Consider the following 22,189-nt stretch of genomic DNA (forward strand, 5'->3'; position numbering starts at 1 on the left):
AATTCATCCTCTGTCCTCAGGAGCAGGACCAGGGTATCAGGCCAAGAGTGGTGACCACCTGTAGAAGGGTACGGTTCTGGGAGCCTGAGAAGCATGGCCCTGACCCCTGGGCAGCCAGCCACAAGCTCCTACATAGAGGCCTCAAGACCCTGAGGTTCAAAGCTATAGACACTGTGCTGTCTGTAGCTGTAGCTCAACTCTTGAGAGCTGTCGGCATGACCCGGGCAGGGGTAAACGAGGACACCTTGGTGGCCAATGCTGAAGCAGCGTGTATCAGAGCAGAGAGCATCAGGGAATATCCCCTGGACTTCCCCTGACCAACTAAGGAAGCTGGGGGCCAAAAGAGATGGACAAACAGGAGACACTGAGCCACAGCCCTATCTAATCTTAGAAGGCCAACTGGAACTTGAGTAAGGGAAGTAGGACTCTGGGCAGAGTCCTAAGGGACAGTGGCTCTGGGCAGGTGCCCCATGGAGGAGCAGAAAGGCGGCTGTGGGTACTCACTGCTCCAGCCACACCACCTTGCCCAGGCTCCCTGGCAGCCAAGTGATCCTGGTGCACCCCCTTGTGGCTGAAAGGAGGATGGCATTGCCAACAGTGAGGGCTCCAGTTCCCTGTCAGTGTCCCCCCATCTTAACCTGTGCCTCAGATTCCTAGTCTAGATCTCCCCCAGCTACTGATCCCTGAGGGAGTGGGACTTCAGGTACCCACAAAGCCATGCAGGAATGTGTCATAAAAAAAGGAGTAGGCCTGACCATGCATACGAGCCTGGTCTTGTGCCCCTGGTCACAAAGAGCTGGCCTGACTTGCACCAGTGAAGAGCCTTCTTCAGGGCAAGGTTGAAGAGGATGTGAAAGAAGCTTGGGCATCCTTAGCCCTCTACAATCTTTTTCTCCAGCTCAGCCAGAACTTCCCTCTCAACTGCCTAGTGCATACCAAATAAAAGCAGGTGCTTAATAACTCAGAAACAGGACAACCTGTGACATGGATGTGCCCCCTAAGGCCAGGGCCTTCAGCTTCCTCCCTAATAACACAGAGGCTAGTACCCCTACAAGTTGTTATTCATCTGATCATGCAAGTATCTATTGAGCATCCAAGCTTGGACCATGCTTTTGAACCCTAGCAATGTGCCAGTCAGTGATTTCTACTTCATTATACAGGTGAACAAACTCATGCTTGACATCATGCAGCTTGACTCATGCAGCTGGCCAGAAAGGGAACTATGGTCTGCCTAATGCCTGACCTCATGAAGAACTCAAGAAAGCTCCTGGCAACCCAGACAGGCTCTGTGATACTGAACTTGAGCAGGTGCAGATGACTTACAAGAGGGACAATCATATTATGTCCTTGCACCTGTTCATTCTCAATGCAGACCGTCTGAACAAGCTGGATTGTGTCTGCTGAACCCAAGGCATAAGAGCAACTAAAGGTTAGAACGCAGGCCTGAGGTGCTGTAGCAGGGACCCTGATCACAGCAGGAAGGGGGGATGAATGGCTAGCTTGACAGGACACCAGAAGCAAAACTACTGGAGGCAGACCTGGGCCCTCAGGGACAATGGTTCTGTTCCACCTCATTTCAAGTCTAACAGCTCTAATTCAGGAAAGACCCTATGTTCAGTATGTGCCACTTAAGAAAGCAGACTAATATATTCCAGAAGGATTTGAAGCAAAATTTTTAAAATAATGTGTTGAGATGTTTCTCTCTCTGCCATCCAGGAACCCTGGTCATCCAGAAAGCCTTATCCTTCAGGGGTCCTGAATGACCAGCAATTGCCTATGCTGAAGCCCCCTCAAATGGCCTCAGGAACGCATTCAGGCACTGGCTCCACCTCAGAAACTAGACCCAAGAAATTACTGAGTAAATCCAAGAAAAAGCATATGTTATCACCCACCAGAGCAAGTTCTGACATGACCTCCCAGGGTAGGGCTTGTGAAACAGGGATTATTTGTTCCTTTTTGGACTGTTATTGACTTGACCATAAACAGCTCCCCAGATAAAATCAAGCTAAAGTATATACAGTGCAAGATGTAATCAGCAAAAGAAAAGCAGGAGTGGGGGTGAGGAGAAAGAGGCAAAGAGAAAAATAGCCAGGTGGAAGGTGACCTGCCCAGGGGGGTGGAGAGGAGGGCAGGCATACCCTAACAGGAGCCCTTGGCTCTGGCCTGGACCCCCAAGTACCCCCAGACTCAGAGTCTTCAGGTATAGAGAGAAGGGGTATGATGGGGGTTCCCTAAGACTCAGACCAGCGCTACAATGCTGTGAACCAAAATTTGGCCCACAAATAAATGCCTCAGACTCACCAGCATAGGTCTTGACTTAGATGGCTACTGGGTGTGGGTATCTTCTCCTTTTTTACCTATATATTCTAATTTTCTTTCTTTCTTTCTTTCTTTTTTTTTTTTTTGAGACAGAGCCTCAAGCTGTCACCCTGGGTAGAGTGCCATGGCTTCATAGCTCACAGCAACCTCCAACTCCTGGGCTTAAGCGATTCTCTTGCCTCAGCCTCCCAAGTAGCTGGGACAGCAGGCACCCGCAACAACGCCTGGCTATTTTTTGGTTGCAGCTGTCATTGTTGTATGGTAGGCCCTGGGATGGATTCAAACCCACCAGCTCAGGTGTATGTGGCTGGCGCCTTAGCTGCTTGAGCCACAGGCACCGAGCGTATATATTCTAATTTTCCTTATTTTACTTTATTGTTTATTTATTTTTATTTTTTTGAGACAGAGTATCATTGTCACCCTCGGTAGAGTGCCATGACATCACAGCTCACAGCAACCTCAAACTCTTGGGTTCAAGCGATTCTCTTGCCTCAGCCTCCCAAGTAGCTGGGACTACAAGTGCCTGCCACAATGCCTGGCTATTTTTTTGTTGTAGTTGTCATTGTTTTTTAGCAGGCCCCAGCCAGGTTCGAACCCACTAGCCCTGCTGTATGTGGCTGACACTCTAACCACTAAGCTATGGGTACCAAGGCTTATTTTCCTTATTTTAAATAGCTTTATTCAATGTTTTAAATTATAAAATACAGTAGAACCTCTGCAAGTTGACCACCCAAAGGACTATAACAAACTTGTCAACATACGAAGGTGGTCAATATAAGGAACTAGGCCTACTGTGCTGACACATACATGTGGGGCATGCCCAGGCTGTGAAAATTAGGTCAACTTGGCTGGGTGCCTGTAGCTCAAGCAGCTAAGGCGCCAGCCACATACACCAGAGCTGGCAGGTTCAAATCCAGCCTGGGCCGACCAAACAACAATGATGGCTGCAACCAAAAAATAGCCGGGCATTGTGGCGGGCGCCTGTAGTCCCTGCAACTTGGGAGACTGAGACAAGAGAATCACTTAAGCCCAGGAGTTTGAGGTTGCTGTGAGCTGTGACACCATGGCACTCTACCCAGGGCAACAGCTTGAGGCTCTGTCCCCACCCCCCCAAAAAAAAGAAAGAATGAAAATTAGGTCAAATTAAGGAAGTGGTCAACTATGTTCTACTGTATTTGTTCACTGCAATACAGTCAAACAATGAAAGAGTGTATAATTTTAATAAACATTGAGATGCTCCCTCCTCCTAGCACCTCCAATTCCTCTTCCCAGAAGTTGTCACTATGCTTCCCTAAACTTGTCTGTGTGCATGTCATCTGGTATTCTACTAAAATGGGATTATATTATTGGCAATGCTTTGTGACTTTTCACCTAACAATACATTTATTTTTTTTTTGTAGAGACAAAGTCTCACTCTTTTGCCTTCGGTAGAGTGCTGTGGCATCAAACAGCTCACAGCAACCTCCCACTCCTAGGCTTAGGCGATTCTCTTGCCTCAGCCTCCTGAGTAGCTGTGCCCGCCACAATGCCCGGCTATTTTTTTTGTTGTTGTTGCAGTTTGGCCAGGGCTGGGTTTGAACCTGCCACCCTCAGTACATGGGGCAGGCACCCTACCCACTGAGCCACAGGTGCCGCCCACCTAATAATACATTTCTAAATCAGCCTTTATAGAACTTCATGCTTTTGAACACTTTCTAGTAAGTAGTCTTCCACGGCGAGAATATACCATAGTTTAAAAAAAAAAAAAGAACATACCATGGTTTATTTAACCAAACCAAATAGTAGATACTGCATTAGTTCTGATTTGCTGTTACCAACAATGCCGGCACAAACACCTCTGTAAATGCTACCCCATACTAATCTATGAGATATAATCCTGCAAGTGGGGTACAGGGTCACACAGTACATGCACATGCAATGTTTTGACAAAGGAGTGAAAACTTGTCCCCCAAAGAGTCTACACTAAGTCATCCTTCTACCAACTTTATTTTTGGAATTAAAAAACCTCCAGGCCCCACAGTCATACAGGAAGAGACACGGCAGAGATCTGGAGGGAAATCCCTGCTCCACTTGCCAAATTAGGCTCCCTGCCAGGTGTCCTCATTAGGCCTCACTTGTATCCATTTGGCCTGCAGTTAAGGCTGCTCTCTAGACTCCTGGCAGGACCCGTGGGGAGGGCTATGCTTCTAAGGCAGGCTTGCCCTGGCAGAAAGCCAACAGATGGCCTGGCATGGGCCTAACTGCTGCCAGCCAGTGTGCTAATGATTTCCAGATTGGTATCTTTAGTGCTACTTCCTCACACAGCCACCTGCCTACTGGACCCCTCCTGCAAACATCCGAGACAGAACACCTCCTTGCCCACCACCCCATCCATGCCTCAAAACTTCTTCTCTGGCAACCCCCATCTCGGAAACAGCTCCAGCAACCATTTGGTCACTTCTACAAAGCCAACAGCCTGACTTCCACTGCCTCTCATTCCATATCTAATAAAAACTGGCCAATTTTGTGGCTTTCATCCTCTAAGTTATCTCTGACCTAGTCCCTCATCCCCACTCATTCCATTACTCCCCTGGGTGAGCCCACACTCACTCACCTGGCTCCTCCTGAATCCATCCTCCACAGCCTCAGAGCAAGCTGTTTTTTTTTTTTTTACATCACTGACACGTAATAATTGTACATATTTATGGGGTACAGAGTGATATTTAGATACTTGTATATAATGTATAATGATCAATAATTAGCATGTTCATCACCACAAACATTTATCATTTCTTTTTTTTTGAGACAGAGCCTCAAGCTGTCGCCCTGGCTATTTTTTGGTTGCAGCTGTCGTTGTTTGGAGGGCCCGGGCTGGATTTGAACCCGCCAGCTCAGGTGTATGTGACTGGCACCTTAGCCACTTGAGCCACAGGCGCCAAGCCTATCATTTCTTTATGTTGGGAACACTGAAAATCCTCTCTTCTGTTTGAAAATATACGATAGGGCCGCACCTGTGGCTCAGTGAGTAGGGCGCCAGCCCCATATACCGAGGGTGGTGGGTTCAAACCTGGCTCCAGCCAAACTGCAACAAAAAAATAGTGGGGCGTTGTGGCGGGCGCCTGTAGTCCCAGCTACTTGGGAGGCTGAGGTAAGAGAATCGCCTAAGCCTAAGAGCTGGAGATTGCTGTGAGCTGTGACGCCATAGCACTCTACCGAGGGTGACAAAGTGAGACTTTGTCTCGCCAAAAAAAACAAAAGAAAATATACAATAAATTATTGGGGGGGGGGTGTTTGTTTTTGAGACACAGTCTTACTCTGCTGCCATAGGCTAGAGTGCCTTGGCGTCAGCTAGAGTGCCCAGCTCACAGCAACCTCCAATTCCTAGGTTCAAATGATCCTTCTGCCTCAGCCTCCCAAGTAGCTGGGACACAGGTGCCCACCCTAACACCCAGCTTATTTTTTTTCTATTTTTCGTAGAGATGGGGTTTCACTCTTGCTTAAGCTGGCCTCGAACTCCTGAGCTCAAGAGATCCTCCCACCTTGGCCTCCCAGAGTACCAGAATTATAGGGGTGGCCACCTCGCCCAGCCTTACAATAAACTATTGTTAACTACAGTCAAGCTACAATATAGAACACTAGAACTTATTCCTCCCACTTAGCTGTAATTATTTTTCCGTTTTAATCAGCTGAATTTAAGATTTATTAGCTCTAATTTTTTTTCTTTTTTTTTTTTTTTTTTATTGTTGGGGATTCATTGTGGGTACAATAAGCCAAGTTACACTGATTGCATTTGTTAGGTAAAGTCCTTCTTGCAATCATGTCTTGCCCCCGGAAGGTGTGGAGCTCTAATTTTATATTCATTAACCATCCTGTCCCTCAGAGCCAGTTTCTAATTGTATCACACCACCTACCCCCACCCCTCCACAATGCCCTCCTCCTTCGATCCAGTGAGAAATCAGATCCAAGCAGGCTCATGGTAGCAAGGTGCCAGCCCCACTCCTGCCTATCCCTGGCCTCCATTCCCACCCACTCTGGGAGCATAGCATGCAGGAAGGAAGCATTAAGACAGCAGGTGGTCACAGTCCACACCAATAATCCATCTCAACTCACCAATCAAGGAGTAGTGGGGTTTCTTCATGTGGTGATATCACTGTCCAGGACAGGTAGGATGACATGGATCCTCAAACACCCAGAAAAAACTTCAGGCATACATGGGGCCCTGCCTGGCATAACTCAAAGACTCAATGTCTTCCTTCCACAGTGAAAATTCTCCTTGGGTTATCGCCTTCTGCACACCCTTCTCCCAATGTCCCCTGGGCTCCTCTCTCTTGCTAGTGGTCACTAAATTGTCAGGACTACATTACCTCTCCCTTTGGATCACATCTGACTCAGAAATTTAAGATTGGGCTAAGCTTGTCTTGCTGTCTAACCTGTGGTCATCTAATTTCACCAATTCAAAATAGTTCCTTTGACAAACAAAATGGAACACACAAAATATTTCCAAGTGAGACCATCAATAGGAACTCTTAAGACACTTCCCATACACTGACCTTGATTAAAGAATCTTTTTTTTTGCAGTTTTTGGGCAGGGCTGGGTTTGAACCCGCCACCTCCGGCATATGGGGCCGGGGCCCTACTCCTTTGAGCCACAGGCACCGTCCCTAAAGAATCTTTTTAAAAAAACTTTTTACCATAACCTTCATCCCTCCTGAGCCACATTTCCTTCCAAGGCACCCATGGCCTACTATGCACCAGTCCAATGCACCTGTCCATACTCAGACCCTGAACATCCTTGACACATGCACTCCTTTACTCCATTACATGTTCCTGAGGCTCCTCTGATAATCTATGCAGTCTCACGTTTCTGAGACTACTAATGTCATTCCTTCTCCCTGTGATGCTCTTCCCACCTCTTATGTCTAGCTGATTGTTTTTTTCTTTTTCTGTTTAGAGACAGAGTCTCACTCTATAGTCCAGGTTGGAATGCAGTGGCTTGGTCACCCTTAATTGCAATCTCAAACTCCTGGCCTCAAGTGATTATCCCCCCCTTAGCCTCCCAAAGTGCTAGGATCACAGGCATGAGCCACCACACCTAGCCCTTGATTTTTCTTTTTGGTAACATCTTTGAGATGTGATTCACTTGCCATACAAGTTGCCCATTTAAAGTGTACAATTCATGGTCTTTAGTATACTCACAGAGTTGTGCAACCATCTTGCTGTTCAAGTTGTGGTCATCTAACCACAATCAATTTTTTTTTTGTTTTTTTTTAAAACAGAGCCTCAAGCTGTCACCCTGGGTAGAGTGCCATGGCATCACAGCTCACAGCAACCTCCAACTCCTGGGCTCAAGCGATTCTCCTGCCTCCGTCTCCCAAGTAGCTGAGACCACGGGCACCCACCACAACACCCGGCTATGTTTTGGTTGCAGCCGGGCTGGATTTGAACCCACCAGCTCAGGTGTACGTGGCTGGCGCCTTAACCACTTGAGCCACAGGCACCGAGCCACCACAATCAATTTTTATCACCCGAAAAAGGAAATGGTACCTTTAACTGTCACCCACCAAATGCTCCATCCCATCCCCAGAGTATCCTGTGCCTGCTGTGCACTCAATGCTGCTGTGACATCCATTGGTCTTCCCATTAGACAGACAGGCACACTTGCCCCAAGTGAGGCCTGTGTGATATATTTCACTACTCACTTGAGGCCCAGTATGGTGCCTGTCTCCTTGGAGTGACAGGAGGGAATGACTCCAGTGGAAAAGATGGCTTCTCTGATTTCGCTTGGTGCCAGGCCATGTGCTTACACGTCACAAACATCTCAGAGATATTGTGTTGGTTATTATTCAATTTTATAGCTGAGGATAAATGACTGTGACTTGCCCAAGGTTACAAAGCTAGTAAGTGGCTGAGCTTAGTACATGAATGAGGTCTACTTTAACTTTAGTCTAGAAATTGTCTCTACCCATCCACTGCCCTCAGCTTCTAGCCCCACCTTCCCTTCTTCTCACGGTCACCCATGAATTCTAAATGGTAAAACCACACAGAAGCTTATCTGACTTTATGTCAATCTTATGGTCACATTTAGCATTCACTACCCCTACTCCTTTACTTTTCAGGCTCTCCTTTAGAGCTACCCACCTTTCAGGGGATGCTTTTGGCCTTTTGGGCAGGACCACCTTCTCCCCTCTGTCTCTTGCCTCCCACTGTCCCTTACTTAGCTGAAGCCCTTCTTGAGGGTGGCTGGAGTATGCAATTGTGCAATTATAGCTCACTGCAACCGTGAATTCCTAGGCTCAAGCAATCCTCCTGCCTCAGCCTCTGGATTGGCTATAGGCACACACTATTATGCCTGGATAATTTTCTTATTATTTTTTTTTTTTGTAGGGATGAGGTCTCATTATGTTGTCCAAGCTGGTCTTGAACTTTTCACCTCAAGTGATCCTCCCACCTCTGCCTCCCACAGTGCTGGGATTACAGGCATGAGCCACTACCCCCTGCCTACTCTTCTGATTCTATGCCCTCTCTTGGAGACCTTGGTCACACTTTTCCCTCAATTCCCAAGCTAGAACTTTACATCTGAGTACCAAAAATAGCCTCCATATCTCCACTCAGATAGCTCACAGATCCCTCAATCTCATCTTCTCACTCCTGCTCCAATCTCTTCCTTTTCCTACATGACACCATCATTTCACTCGCCACCTACACAGTTGCCTAAGCCAGAGATGAGGACATCAGCCTTGACTCTTCATTCATCCTCAATCTTCTTACCCAACCTTCAAGTGCTATCGATTCCTCTTCCTAAATCTCCCTACAATATTCCTAGCCAAAGCCTGAGGAGAAACTGCCATCCTTTCTGCCCTGGATTACTGTAAGAACCTGTACACTGTCCTTCCCACCTCTGCTGGTGGCTCCTATCTCCAACCCACTTTCAAACTGCATGTATCTTCTAAAGTACAAGTTCAACGTTTTTTTTTCAGTTTTTGACCAGGGCTGTGTTTGAACCTGCCACCTCTGGTATATGGGGTTGGTGCCCTACTCCTTGAGCCACAGGCACTGCCCAAGTTCAACATTTTTATTCTCCCATCCCTTGCACTCAGACCTTCCTATAGATTTGGCAATCCTTTAAGAGCTAATCTCTGCTTAATTTTCCAGACACACTCTTAGCCATCCCCCAATAAGTCTGTACTAGATGATTTGCCATTCTTGGAAGACGTCGTCAACATTTGCACCTACAATTTCATGTGATATGTTGACTAATGATTGCCCAAGCCCAGCCTGGAATCTTTTTTCTTCCCATATGAGACTATCTCTTGTGAAATAACATTGAAATGTACAAGGAAATGTTATAATGAACAAAAGAGGAATCAAGGCAGAGATGGGTAAGACTGTTCTAGAAGACAGCCAGCATATCACACATGACTGTTCAACTATGGCCCCCAAGTATCTAACACACTGGCTGAGAAAAATGATCATTATCTTCAGGACCATCTAGCTCACATGGAAGTTGAGAAGATAACAGGATTTCTTTTTTTTTTTTTTTTGCAGAGACAGAGTCTTACCTTATGGCCCTCGGTAGAGTGCCGTGGCCTCACACAGCTCACAGCAACCTCCAACTCCTGGCCTTAAGCGATTCTCTTGCCTCAGCCTCCCGAGTAGCTGGGACTACAGGCGCCCGCCACAACGCCCGGCTATTTTTTGGTTGCAGTTTGGCCGGGGCTGGGCTTGAACCCGCCACCCTTGGTATATGGGGCCGGCGCCCTACCGACTGAACCACAGGCGCCGCACGATCACAGGATTCTTGATCTGAGTGTTAATTATGTTCTTAACAAAGGGAGGGAGATGTTCTGACTGGCCCAAGTGTCAGGTAAAGCCCCCATTTCAAATTAGAAAACTAGCATTCTGGTATTCATCAGCTGATGTGGTACTGCATAATCCAGCAAGCCATTTGCTTTTTTGTATTTTCCAAGTTTCTCAATAAGAGAAGAGCTAAAGTATCCATGGAAAAAACTCAGAACAATGACCAATCTGGTAGCAATGGGAACCCCTAGGACTCAGATTATGGTCTCTAAATGTCATTGTCCAAAAAAAAAAACCAGGTCTCAGCTCCGTGCCTATAGCTCAGTGGCTAAGGCACCAGCCACATACACCGGAGCCGGCAGGTTTGAATCCAGCCTGGGCCTGCCAAACAACAATGACAACTGCAACCAAAAGGCTGAGGCAAGAGAATCATGTAAGCCCAAGAGTTTGAGGTTGCTGTGAGCTGTGACGCCACAGCACTCTACTCAGGGTGACAGCTTGAGACTTTGTCTAAAAAAAAAAAAAAAAACACCCAGGTCTCTTAAGAGAAGTAATGACTCTAGGTCTGGGTCACGAAATGTTCAAGATAAGATTAGGACACATGAGCATCCTAGAATATTAGGAAGCTCTCAAAGGGTACAGGGTTGTCCAGCACTTAGGGTGCCAACGTGAGTAGACTGCCTGGTCTGAGACCAGCCTGAGCCAGAGCAAGGCCCCATTTCTATAAAATACCCAGGCGTTGTGGCAGGAGCCTGGGAGCTCAGGGGTGTCCCACCCTCTTGGGAGGCTGAGGCAAGAGGATCACTTGAACCCCATGAGTTTGAGGTTGCTGTGAGCTCAGATGCCACAGCACTCTACCAAGGGCGACCAAGTGAGACTCTATCTCCAAAAAGAAAGGCTACAGGGTTGCATCAAAAGACTTGGCAGCCAACTGAGTAAGCTCCCATTAGCCAAGAGACAATTTAAATATTAATGAGGTTAATCAATTGGAACATGACAAACACATTAAGCTCCAACAGTGTGTTATGATACTAAACAAACAAAAGTTAGTCATCTTTGGAGGATGTTAGAGAACAAACTCACTGTTTTGAAAGCTGGTAAATATTGGAAAGAATCGAGCATTTATCCTAACCTATCCTATATAGACTACATCTCAGGGTAACCAAGTAGTTGATTTCTAAAAGTTTCCAGGTATGGACGTATTCAAGCTAGCAACTACAGAAGGAAACAAAAAATTAAAATAACACCATTATGCAATCCCTAACGAAATAGTGGTTCTAGTCAATGTAATGATTCCTTATATTGCAAAAAGAAAAGAAAAACAACTAGGGAGGCTTTTCTTCGTTTTGCTTTTTGAAGACAAGAGTCTTGCTCTGTTGCCTCAGGTAGAGTGCAGTGGTGTCATCACAGCTCACTGCAACCTCCACAACTAGGTATTACACGTATATGCCTCCCAATCTAAGTATGAACATCACCTGTTAAGTTTTAAAAATTAAAAAAAAGAATCTGAAACAGAATCTAATCAAGCCTCTAGATCTAACTACCAATTTACAGGGAAAACAGGGGACAGAGGAACATGTTAAACTACATGGCAGGGATATAGTCAATAAAATTGAATTTCTTCAATAACTAAATTAAAAGGAAAATAGACACAGAGAACCTATATATTAACATACTTGAGAGAGTATCAACCAGTTTACATGCATACATATTTGAAATGAAATGAATCTGGATACTAATTGAAACAAATCAATTTAAAAATTTGAAGGCCAGCGTGGTGGCTCACGCCTGTAAATCCTAGCACTCTGGGAGGCTGAGGCGGGTGGACTGTCTGAACCCACAAGTTTGAGACCTGCTTGAGCTAGAACTCATCTCTTTAAAAAAAAGAAAAATAGCTGAGCATTGTGGTGGGCACCTGTAGTCTCAGCTACTTGGGAGGCTGAGGCAAGAGAATTGCTTAAGCCCAAGAGCTTGAGGTTGCTGTGAACTATGACACCACACCACTCTACTGGGGGCAACACAGTGAGACTCTGTCTCAAAAAGATTTGAGACAGAGAAATGTGAATACTAAATGGTATTTGATTGAATTAAATCAGTTTTTTTTTTTTTTTTTGAGACAGAGCCTCACTGTGTTGCCCCAGGCTAGGGTGCCATGGCATCAGCCTAACTCACAGCAAACTTCAACTCCTGGGTTCAAGCGATCCTCCTGTCTCAGCCTCCCAGGTTGCTGCAACAACAGGTGACCACCACAACACTTAGCTAGTTTTTCTATTTTTAGTAGAGATGGTGTCTCACTCTTGCTCAAGCTGGTCTCCAACTCCTGAGCTCAAGCAATCCTCCCACCTTGGCCTCTCAAGAGTCCTAGGATTATAGGTGTGAGCCCCTTTGCCTGGCCATTACTGCAGTTTTTTTAAATAATAATAATATTACTTTTTTTTTTCAAAATAATCATAACCTTTTTCAGACATGCTGAAATATTTACAACTGTGCAGTACTATTACTGGGATTTACTTCTAAGTAATTTGGAAATAGGGAGATAAGTAGAGCTTTTTTTTTACTTTTTTTTTTTTTTTTTGAGATGGAATCTCACTTTATTGCCCCAGTAGAGTGTCATGGAGTCACAGCTCACAGCAACCTCAAGTTCTTGGGCTCAAGCAATTCTCTTGCCTCAGCCTCTCAAGTAGCTGGGACTACAGGCACCCGCCACAACACCTGGCTACTTGGCTATTCTTTCTTGTTGCAGTTGTCATTGTTGTTTAGCTGGCCCAGGCTGGGTTCGAACCCTCCAGCCTCGGTGCATGTGGCCAGTGCCATAACCACTGTGCTATGGGCGCTGAGCCAGTAGAGCTGTTATTAAAATAAGATTATTAATTATTATATCAACAAGAATTGTAACTGTTGTAATTAGATAATTATTACTTATGGGTTCATTACATAATACTATTCTTTCTAATTTGTATATGTTTGATAATATGCATAATAAATAGTTTCAAAGAGAAAAGAGGAAGAGGAAATTCTGGAGGGTGGAGCTAGAGCCTGACTCATATCTGAATTCCCAGCATGCAGTCAGGCAAATTACTAGCAATGCTTTTGGACTGATCTCAGGGTAAGAGTTGAGAGTACAGGCTCAGAACTGTAGTAATGCCTGAAATACTTGCCTGGCTCTTGTAGGAGGCCATGCCCATAAGCCTTCAGGAGAGGTTTCTTGAATGAATATCATTCATAGGGAAGCAGCATAATATGTGACCCTCATGGTCTGAAATACATTCACCTAGTCACATCCAACAACCTCAGATCCAACAAGCCTCTGTGAAGGTGGTATTCCATACCTTTAACTATCTCTGCCCCTACCTCCAGTGCTGAAGAGCCAGGGGCTTCCCCCTCTGGGTTTGGCCTGATTTAAAAACAAACAAACAAACAAAGGTCTGAGGCAGGGTGGGATGGCTCACACCTGCAATCCTAGCACTCTGAGAGGCGGAGGCAGGGAGATTGCCTGAGCCAGACCAAAATCCCATCTCTAAGTCTCTAAAAATAGCTGGGCCTGTGGCAGGTGCCTGTAGTCCCAGCTACTTGGGAGGCTAAGGCAAGAGAATTGCTTAAGCCCAAGAGTTTGAGGTTGCTGTGAGCTGTGACGCTACAGCACTCTACCAAGGGCAACAAAGTGAGACTCTGTCTTAAAAACAAATAAACAAACAAACAAAGGTCTGGCTCAGCGCCCACAGCTCAGTGGTTAAGAGGGCCAGCCACATACACCTGGGGTGGCAGGTTCAAACCCGGCCTGGGCCTGCTAAACAACAATGACAACTGCAACAACTGGTCATTGTAGTAGGCACCTATAGTCCCAGCTAATTGGGAGGCTGAGGCAAGAGAATTGCTTAAGCCCAAAAGTTAGAGGTTGCTGTGAGCTGTGACGCCATGGCACTCTACCAAGGGCGACATAGTGAAACTCTGTCTCAAACCAAAAAAAATAAACGGTCTAACAGAAAATTTGCATTCTTATCCCCCAGATCCTGCTACTTGGAGCTCTTTTTGGTCCCTCTAATTGGCCCAGCTATTTCTGCCTTTGCATGTTGGTCTCTTTCTGAAATGCGTGTTCACCCTAGCTCTCTGCATGGCTGGCTCCTTCTCATTCAAATATCCCTTCCTTAGTGATGTCTTCACTTGTCATGCTCTAAAGAAGGTATTTTTTTTTTTTATCACTTTTCCTCTGCCCTTTCACAGGTATCACCCTTAATATGTGATTACTATGTATTTTATTTACTTAACCTTAACAAATAGCTAACACATTTACTGAGCACTGGCCATGTGCCAAATTAGATCTAAGCATTTTATGTGAATTACCTTGCTTAGCCGTCATAACCATCTCCATGACGTAGGTCCTATTGTTAATATCATATACAGATGATGAAACTCAGGAGAGAAAGGTTACATACCTTGCTCTTGGCCACAGAGCCATGAACTAGCAAGCCTGCATTTGTAATCACTATTCTACACTGCTCTCTTAGTCTTTTTCCCTGCCCCACTGACCTCCACCCCATACTTTGAGGGTCAAAGTATCTCAGCCCCTATCACAATGCCTGGCATAAAATGGTGCCCATATGGATGGTGAATGAATGAAAACATTCAAAATAATACAGTGATTTTTTTTCACACCGTTATTATTTTGAATATTAAAACAATTCAACATTCAATGGGGGGGGGGACAAAGTCCCATTCTGTCACCCTGGATAGAGTGCTATGACATTATAGCTCATAGCAACCTCAAGAGATCCTCCCACCTCAGGCTCCCAAGGGACTACAGGTGCCCACCACAATGCCTGGCTATTTTTAGAGATGAGGTCTTGCTCTTGCTCAGGCTGGTCTCAAACTCCTGAGCTCAGGCAATCCACCCACCTCAGCCTCCCAGAATGCTAGGATTACAGGTATGATCCACCATGCCCGGCCCATATGATTTCTCTTTATATAACTTTGACCCACCTCCTCTTCCTCCCAAGCCCCTAGCACAGTACCCAGCTCCCAGAAGGTTCTCAATATATCCATACAAACTTAAAAGCTGGAAAGAGCTTTTGTGACCACTCATCTCTATACCCTCAATAGACCAAAGGGAGACAACCTCTGTTGAAAGTAGGGTTCTTTCTCCTACTCCTAAGAGACAATTGAGCAGGGTGAACAATGGAGGATGCATGGGCTTCAAAGGTCCTAAGAGACTGAGTTATAGCAGAAGAGAGAGATCTGCAGTGGATGCCCCACTGGAGTGGAACCCAGGAGGAAGGCTAGGGTACAAGAGAGGGGTTATACTTGTCCTATGTTACAAAACAAATAAACATCCTCTACCAGATGCCTGGAGCTTTCTGGGAACTGTCCAACACTTGAAATATATTCCTTGGAAATCTCATCACCTCAGGATATACCTACAGATCTAGGTGACTAGGGACTACAGGCTTCCTTGGTCTCCCATTCCCATCTCCCTCCTCCTTCCCCTGGAGATGGGAGGCAAAAATGCCCAGCAGCAGTATCTTGGAGACTAGGCTTCTGTGTCACCTTTGGAAGCACAGAAGGCCTTAATGTAGAGTACAACTGTGGTTTCCTATCACTCCTTCCTGCTTCTAATTATCCCCAGGCCTCTGAGTATCTCTAGAGTTTAAGTTCCAAGAACCTAAACTTGGTCAGGCACAAGGGCTCATACCTGTAATCCCAGCACTCTGAGAGGCCAACGTGGGAGGCCTGATTGAGCTCAGGAGTTTGAGACCAGCTTGAACAAACTGGGACCCCGTCTCTACTAAAAATAGAAAAACTAGCCAGGCATTGTGGCAGGCATCTGTAGTCCCAGGTACTTGGGTGGCTGAGGCAGGAGGATAGTTTGAGCCCAGGAGTTTGAGATTGCAGTGAGCTATGATGATGCCACTGCAGTCTAGCCTGGGTGACAGAGGGAGACCCTGTCTCAAAGAAAAAAGAAAATAAAAGAATCCTAAACTCTATGTCAAGAAACTTCCAAGAATGCAGCACAGACAAATGACACAGGAGTTGTGAATAAGTGGAGGGGACAACATTCTAGCTGACCATGGCCACAGAGTTTCTAAGAATAGGTGGTACGAGGGCTGGGTCTTGAAGGGCAGAAATCACAGTACTTCATGGGGACAAGAAAGAAAAAGAGGGTAGGCAAGTAACACTGAAAACAAGAGCTAACATGTACCTTGTGCTTACTCTGTCCTCTGGGTGAGTACTTTATATACTAGCTTGTTGATGTCTCACACTCTTCCAGGGTTGGTAATGTTAACATACAAGATGAAAAACCAAGACCCAGAGGTGTTAAATAACTTGTCTAAGGTAACCCAGTAAGGCAAGGGTGGGATTTGAATTCAAGTTTGACTAACTCCAAAGTCCACTACATTATTCGCACCCAGTGCTGGAGGGATGACTTGCATGATGGACAGAAATACGTATGAAAGACCAAGGGATCCCTTGAATGACACACCAAATGTCTGGATGGTATTCCACAGGGGGCCCATTTGCTGAGGAGCATCGCAGGAAGAATAGCCTAGCATGTTTATGGAGGATGATGGAGGGTCCTCTGGGAAAACAGGAACCTTGTGCCCTTCAAAAGTTCTACAGGGGGTTAGGCAGCAGCAGGAGGAAAGTCAAGAAGAGAAACAAGCCAACAGAAGGCCAACTTATTATCATTGGTATCCATATTACATTTAAGTAAATAAAGATCATCAACAAAAACTTACATTAAGTGCCAAACTGTGTGTTAGGCCCAGGCCCCATCCCTGGCAGCTTCCCTCTCTGTTCCCTTTTCCCACCATGTGGTCAGGTTGCTGGCAGACTCCAACAACCCAGCACCTAAAGTGTTTTGTCCTTCCCCACCTCCACTTCTGTAAGAGAGGTAAACAACTTTTCTTGCAGATTTATGTTTAAAAAAATCATAAAATCTACAATTACTGCATATCAACTTCAATGAGTTTTATATTTTAAAGGTATTTATTTTCATCTTACTGGTCTAGTTTGCAAGGTAAATAATAACTATTTTTTTCCTCTGAGTTCATTTTTAATCTCAAGAAGTTTTTGATGAGAAAATTTTCTCCAGTGGGTGAATCATCTGGCCATCTTCCCCCTTACCTACCAACCATAAGGCTATGGGTTCCTCTGCTCAAGGGTATTATTTGGGCATCAGGAATGGGAACTGACATCCTAGTCACTCTGCCTTTCACTATCACCCAGTGTAGGGGTAGGCAAAGACTGGAATTAAGGACATCTCTAACTCAGTACATTTGTTGCAGCTGTGCCTCAGGAAGTCAACCCACTTTGGAGCTGTGTGTTTAGAGAAAAGGGGAACTCAGATTTTCACCACTCTTCTGCTAAGAATTCCTATCCCAATAGGCATTCCTCCCCACCCCCCTTGCTGAGGGGGTAGGATTTATCGGCTAAATACTGGTGTATGAACTCTTACACTTGCAGGGCTACCCTTGCTCTCCCAAACACTGCCTTCAGGAGACACTACTCAGCCAGTGATTCAGAGTTAGGAGGCAATCCTTGCTCAGCTGGCTCGGCAATTCCCCAGGAACGCTCAGCCCGCAGCCCAACGCGAAGACACAATGATCGCAAAGGCCCTGCTGTCTATGTAGGGAGGGGAGGGGGAGCTTTTCTTCTTAGCTTCCGTAATCGTTGCCACAGGACAGTCTCTGACTGCATCAGGATAAAGAGGCTAGTACGGGAACACCTAGCACCCGCCAAGCACCCCGGAGAGACCTCTCCCTTCCAAACTACATGGCGAGCACAACTGGGGAAGAGGCAACCCTAACAGCCCGCGCTGAGCCGCAAATAGAACTAGATCACCTCCTGGTGCGCCCGCCATTGGCCCCTGGGTTCCCAAACAGGCCTCTCAGGCCCTTCAAGACCCCGGCTTCCAGCTTCCAGCTTCCGGGCCCAGACTTCAGAACCCTCAGGCTGAGGCCGGCCTCCAACCCGGCCTTCCAAGGCCCTTCAGTCTGGCCCGCGGCTCACCCTCGAGCGTCTCGCACTGCACCAGGTTGAGGTAGTCTGCCTGGCTGAGCACCCCAGCCTTCAGACCGCGCACCAGTCCCTCCAAGTAGCCATTGTCCACGTTGAAGTAAAGCTCCGGGAAGAACGACATGGCTGCGGCGGAGACTGCGGGACAGTGGAACCCCCACCGGCCCGCACGCAAAGCGACTCCGCGATCAGCTGACGCCGCGCCCGCAGCGGACTGTCAAGTGCGTCAGGTGATGCGCCAGCGCCTCACGTGACCTCAACAGGGCGGAACCCTGAGAGGCGCCCCACTTCCGGGTGGTTTCGCGTGAAAGCGTTGCGCAGCTGTGGGCTGCAACTGGCCCTCTCGCGCCTGCGCACTGAAGGGAGGAGCGCCTCCTGAGCTCTGGCTCGGGTGCTGGTGGCGCCCGTAGCCGCAGGAATTCTTTTGGGTCCTTTTTCTACATTTCCCGAGTTTAAAGCACCTGGCGCTGCAGGGGCTGGTGAGATAAAGATGGGAGTGGGCTTTGCTTCTCTTACGTGGAGCGATTCCAGACTGCTGAATCAGCCCCTTGCCCCGGAGCAGAACTGAGGTGCGGCGAGAGGCGGACTTTGCTGAAGGTCACGCGTAGAAATAGCCTAGCCGCAAGCAGGCCCTGAAGCCTAATGTTTATTCGCTAGCTCAGAGTTACAGCACCCTCCTGCCGTGCTATGCGACCCTCACCCCTTTCTTCCCCGCCTTTATACCGAATTCTAAAGGGCTGAGTGCGGCTCTCAGCCTGGCGCTCTGAAAGCACATGTGCCTCTGATGGTGGAGATGTGGAGTAACCCAGGCTTTGGAGTAAGGGTGTTTATGGTTTCTCGGCTTGGTGACACTCCTATCCTGCCCTGAGCCCTCCCCCACTTTGACGGCAACATTGGAAATAACCACAGCATTGGGATTGGTCTCATCCTTTATTCACATCTCCCTAACCCCGACCCTGACGTCGGCCAACTAGGTGCGGCTGCAGGGGTTCATAGCTGTACCCAGCTTGCGGCAGTAGCAGAAGGCGTTGAAGAAGCGGCAGTAGCACGTGGCGCACGGGTCACAGCAGGGTACCTGCTGTCCCAGGCAGGACTCGTTCAGCCTTACGCAACGACGTGGGGAGCGGGGCTCGCGGTCCTGTGGGTCTAGCACCTGTAGGAATGGGGAAGCAGGAATGTGGACACTGGCCTCTAGAGACAGGTCCAGGGACCTCAGCTACACCAATCTGTGCAGAATGGCAATGGAGCTTAGGAGGGGTGGTCTGCAGTGTCACTGGTGCATGGTGAGGGGCTCTGGAGCTAAGGAGAGGGGATAGTACTTGAAGTCCCTTCCCAAGCCCTGCCACTCTATCCCTTTCCCTAGGCAGTTACCTCTGCCAGGGCCTCGGCCTCCTGCAGCAGAGCCTCTTCTGCTTGTTCTGCAGTTGTCTTCTTCAGCTGGGACCGCAGGCCCAGGCCTGGAGCAAAGGGTGTCAGGGCAGGACTCCCCCTCCCCATCCCACCCATGCACAAAGCACCTACCTCACAGGTCTGGGATTGGGAAGGGAGAAGGAAGGCTTATACCAGGTGGAACAAGTTTCCAGCAAGAGAGTATCTAGGCCCCATCCAGCCCTACCCCTGTCCACACTGACCTGGGAGCTCTGGAAACAGGACCGGCTCAGTCCTTCTGATGCCCTCCAGGGGGGCCAAGGCCATTTGGGCCCCCTGTATGGTGGGCAATGTCAGCAGCAGGGCACAGCTTAGCAGCACTGCATTCAGCATGGCCTGGCTCAGCAGGAAGACCCATCACTTAGTCCCTCTTCATCCTTGGAGTATCCTCTAGGTGCCCAGCTAGAGAGTCCCCCACAGGGAGTAGGATTCCCTCTCTAACCTGAGGACTTACCTCTGCTTGCTGAATCCTTGGCTAGAACATTCCTGACCACCTGTGCTCTCAGCTTATATGGAAGAGTCTAATGAAGGGCCCACACGTGACTGTTCCCTGCAGCCAGGGCAAGAGGGGCCCTCCCTGGAGGGTGGGGACTCAGTTTAGGCCTCACTCCCTGGAACCTGAGCTTTTGTTGCTCTGTAAGAGGTATGCCCATCTCCAATTTGAAGTGAGGACTCCAGGAGCCAATTAAAGTTTGGGAACAAGATAAGGTGCACAGGGCCCCCAAATTTCCACAGGACACAGACCTAGGGGGTATGCCAGGGTAGAGCCATTAGTAATAACACAGGCGGCCCTGGAAGCTTAATCTAATTTGTGGCCCAGGAGATGCTTACTCAGCCCCTCTGTGGCTTGTTGTTTCCTTTGCTTCCAGGAACTAGGATCAAGGGTATTAAAGAAGGTGATGGGCCATTGTGGGGCAGGGGTGGAGATACAGAAGCAGACCCTTCGTTTCTTTGTGGGGAAAAAAGAGAGGGAGAAGCCCACCTAAGCAATAGCAATCCCTCCAGACTGCATTTCTGGTCCTGCCTCCCCTCCCCTTCTCCCTTCAGTCTTCTCCAAGACTCCCCACCCCTGCTCTTGTCCCCAGACCATTTTCCACCTAGGGTTCCTGGAAGCCAAGGAAGCAGAACGGACTGTTCCCTAGGTGGGCGGGCAAGCGGCTTCAGAGTAAAAAGCTTTCAGGCTGCCTGCCTCATTAATGCTAATATCTGCTCCCTTCCGCCCTGCGTTGTCAGGCCTCTGTGCCTGCCTGGTCTCAACAGCACATGACTAGAGTGAGAACTGCCCTTTTGAGGAGATGGCAGGACACACAAGACCCCACCTGCCTTTCCTTCCCTCACCCCTCTGGGAGGCTTTTTATAAAAGAGACCTGGTCTTTCAATGTTGCCCAAGCTGATTTCAAACTCCCGAGTTCAAGTGAGCCTCAGACTTCGAGTAGTTGGCTAAGGGTTACAGTCCTGGAAGGTAAGAGGGCCATTTCCTACTGCCCAGGGAGGAGGGAGCAGGGGAATCAGGAGAGCCTCTCTGAAGAGGTAGTCCCTGAACTGGACCCTTAGGTCAACCAGCAAAGGACCAGCCCCCTTTCCTGAGAGTGGTGTTGGCTGTTTTGGTATCTTTGTCATAGCCCAGACTTGGAATACTATTCAACCATTAAAAAAGATGGAGACTTTACATCCTTTGTATTAACCTGGATGGAAGTGCTTAATAAAGCATGAATCCTGGGTGGCGCCTGTGGCTCAAGGAGTAGGGCTCCGGTCCCATATGCCAGAGGTGGCAGGTTCTAAACCTAGCCCCGGCCAAAAACCAAAATAAATAAATAAATAAATAAAGCATGAATCCTATGTACTCAATTTTGATATGAGGACAATTAATGACCTAGTACACGGTGGGGGGTTGGGGGAAGGAGAGAGCAGAGAGACAGAGAAGGAGGGAGGGGGTGGGGGAAAGGAACAGCAGAGAAAGGTAAGGTGGGAGGGGGTGGGAGAAGGAAGGGGCAGTGTCTCCGTATGTGACACACCTTTGGGGGGCAAGACACAAGTATAAGAGGGACTTTACCTAACAAATGCAATCAGTGTAACCTGATTTCTTGTACCCTCAATGAATCCCCAACAATAAAAAAAAATTAAAAAGGGCGGCGCCTGTGGCTCAGTGAGTAGGGCGCCGGCCCCATATACCGAGGGTGGTGGGTTCAAGCCCAGCCCCGGCCAAACTGCAACAAAAAAAATAGCCGGGCGTTGTGGCGGGCGCCTGTAGTCCCAGCTGCTCGGGAGGCTGAGGCAAGAGAATCGCGTAAGCCCAAGAGCTGGAGGTTGCTGTGAGCTGTGTGACGTCATGGCACTCTACCAATGGTGGTACAGTGAGACTCTGTCTCTACAAAAAAAAAAAATAGAAAGGGGGGGCGCCCATAGCTCTGTGGGTAGGGCACAGGCCACATACACCTAAGCTGGCGGGTTAGAATCTGGCTGGGCCAGCTAACAACAACAATGTCAACTGCAACAACAAAAATAGCCAGGTGTTGTGGCAGGCGCCTGTAGTCCCAGCTTTTTGGGAGATTGAGTTAAGAGAATTGCTTAAACCCAAGACTTTGAGGTTGCTGTGAGCTGTGACGCCATATCACTCTACCCAGAGTGACAGCGTGAGACTCTGTCTCAAAAAAAA

General features: G+C 47.7%; 2 protein-coding genes across 2 annotated transcripts in view; both read right to left on the bottom strand.

Moving 5' to 3' along the window:
• The window catches only part of ATP6V0D1 (ATPase H+ transporting V0 subunit d1), a 46,636-nt gene extending 28,275 nt beyond the window's left edge, over positions 1-18,361 (bottom strand). The window contains exon 1 of the mRNA XM_053604087.1: positions 18,100-18,361. Coding sequence (XP_053460062.1) covers positions 18,100-18,229 — 130 coding nt within the window. The 5' untranslated portion in view covers positions 18,230-18,361. The remainder of the gene's footprint in view (positions 1-18,099) is intronic.
• Positions 18,362-19,022: 661 nt separating this feature from the next.
• Positions 19,023-20,035, bottom strand: AGRP (agouti related neuropeptide). The gene is made up of 4 exons (XM_053604204.1): positions 19,988-20,035; positions 19,737-19,869; positions 19,477-19,562; positions 19,023-19,258 (listed from the first exon to the last, which is right to left on the bottom strand). The coding sequence occupies exons 2-4, from the start codon at positions 19,864-19,866 to the stop codon at positions 19,076-19,078; spliced, it is 399 nt and encodes a 132-aa protein (XP_053460179.1). The 5' UTR covers positions 19,867-19,869; positions 19,988-20,035; the 3' UTR covers positions 19,023-19,075.
• Between the last annotated feature and the right edge of the window lie 2,154 nt (positions 20,036-22,189).

The sequence above is a fragment of the Nycticebus coucang genome, chromosome 2, assembly GCF_027406575.1.
Source record: "Nycticebus coucang isolate mNycCou1 chromosome 2, mNycCou1.pri, whole genome shotgun sequence".
NCBI lineage: Eukaryota > Metazoa > Chordata > Mammalia > Primates > Lorisidae > Nycticebus > Nycticebus coucang.

Bases quoted from the DNA above. Each gene is read 5' to 3' on its own strand.
- AGRP (XM_053604204.1), bottom strand. From the start codon at position 19,866: ATGCTGAATGCAGTGCTGCTAAGCTGTGCCCTGCTGCTGACATTGCCC. The intron at 19,563-19,736 runs GTCAGTGTGGAC...CCTTTGCTCCAG, and splicing joins CCTGTTTCCAGAGCTCCCAG to GCCTGGGCCTGCGGTCCCAG. The intron at 19,259-19,476 runs GTAACTGCCTAG...CCATTCCTACAG, and splicing joins AGGCCGAGGCCCTGGCAGAG to GTGCTAGACCCACAGGACCG.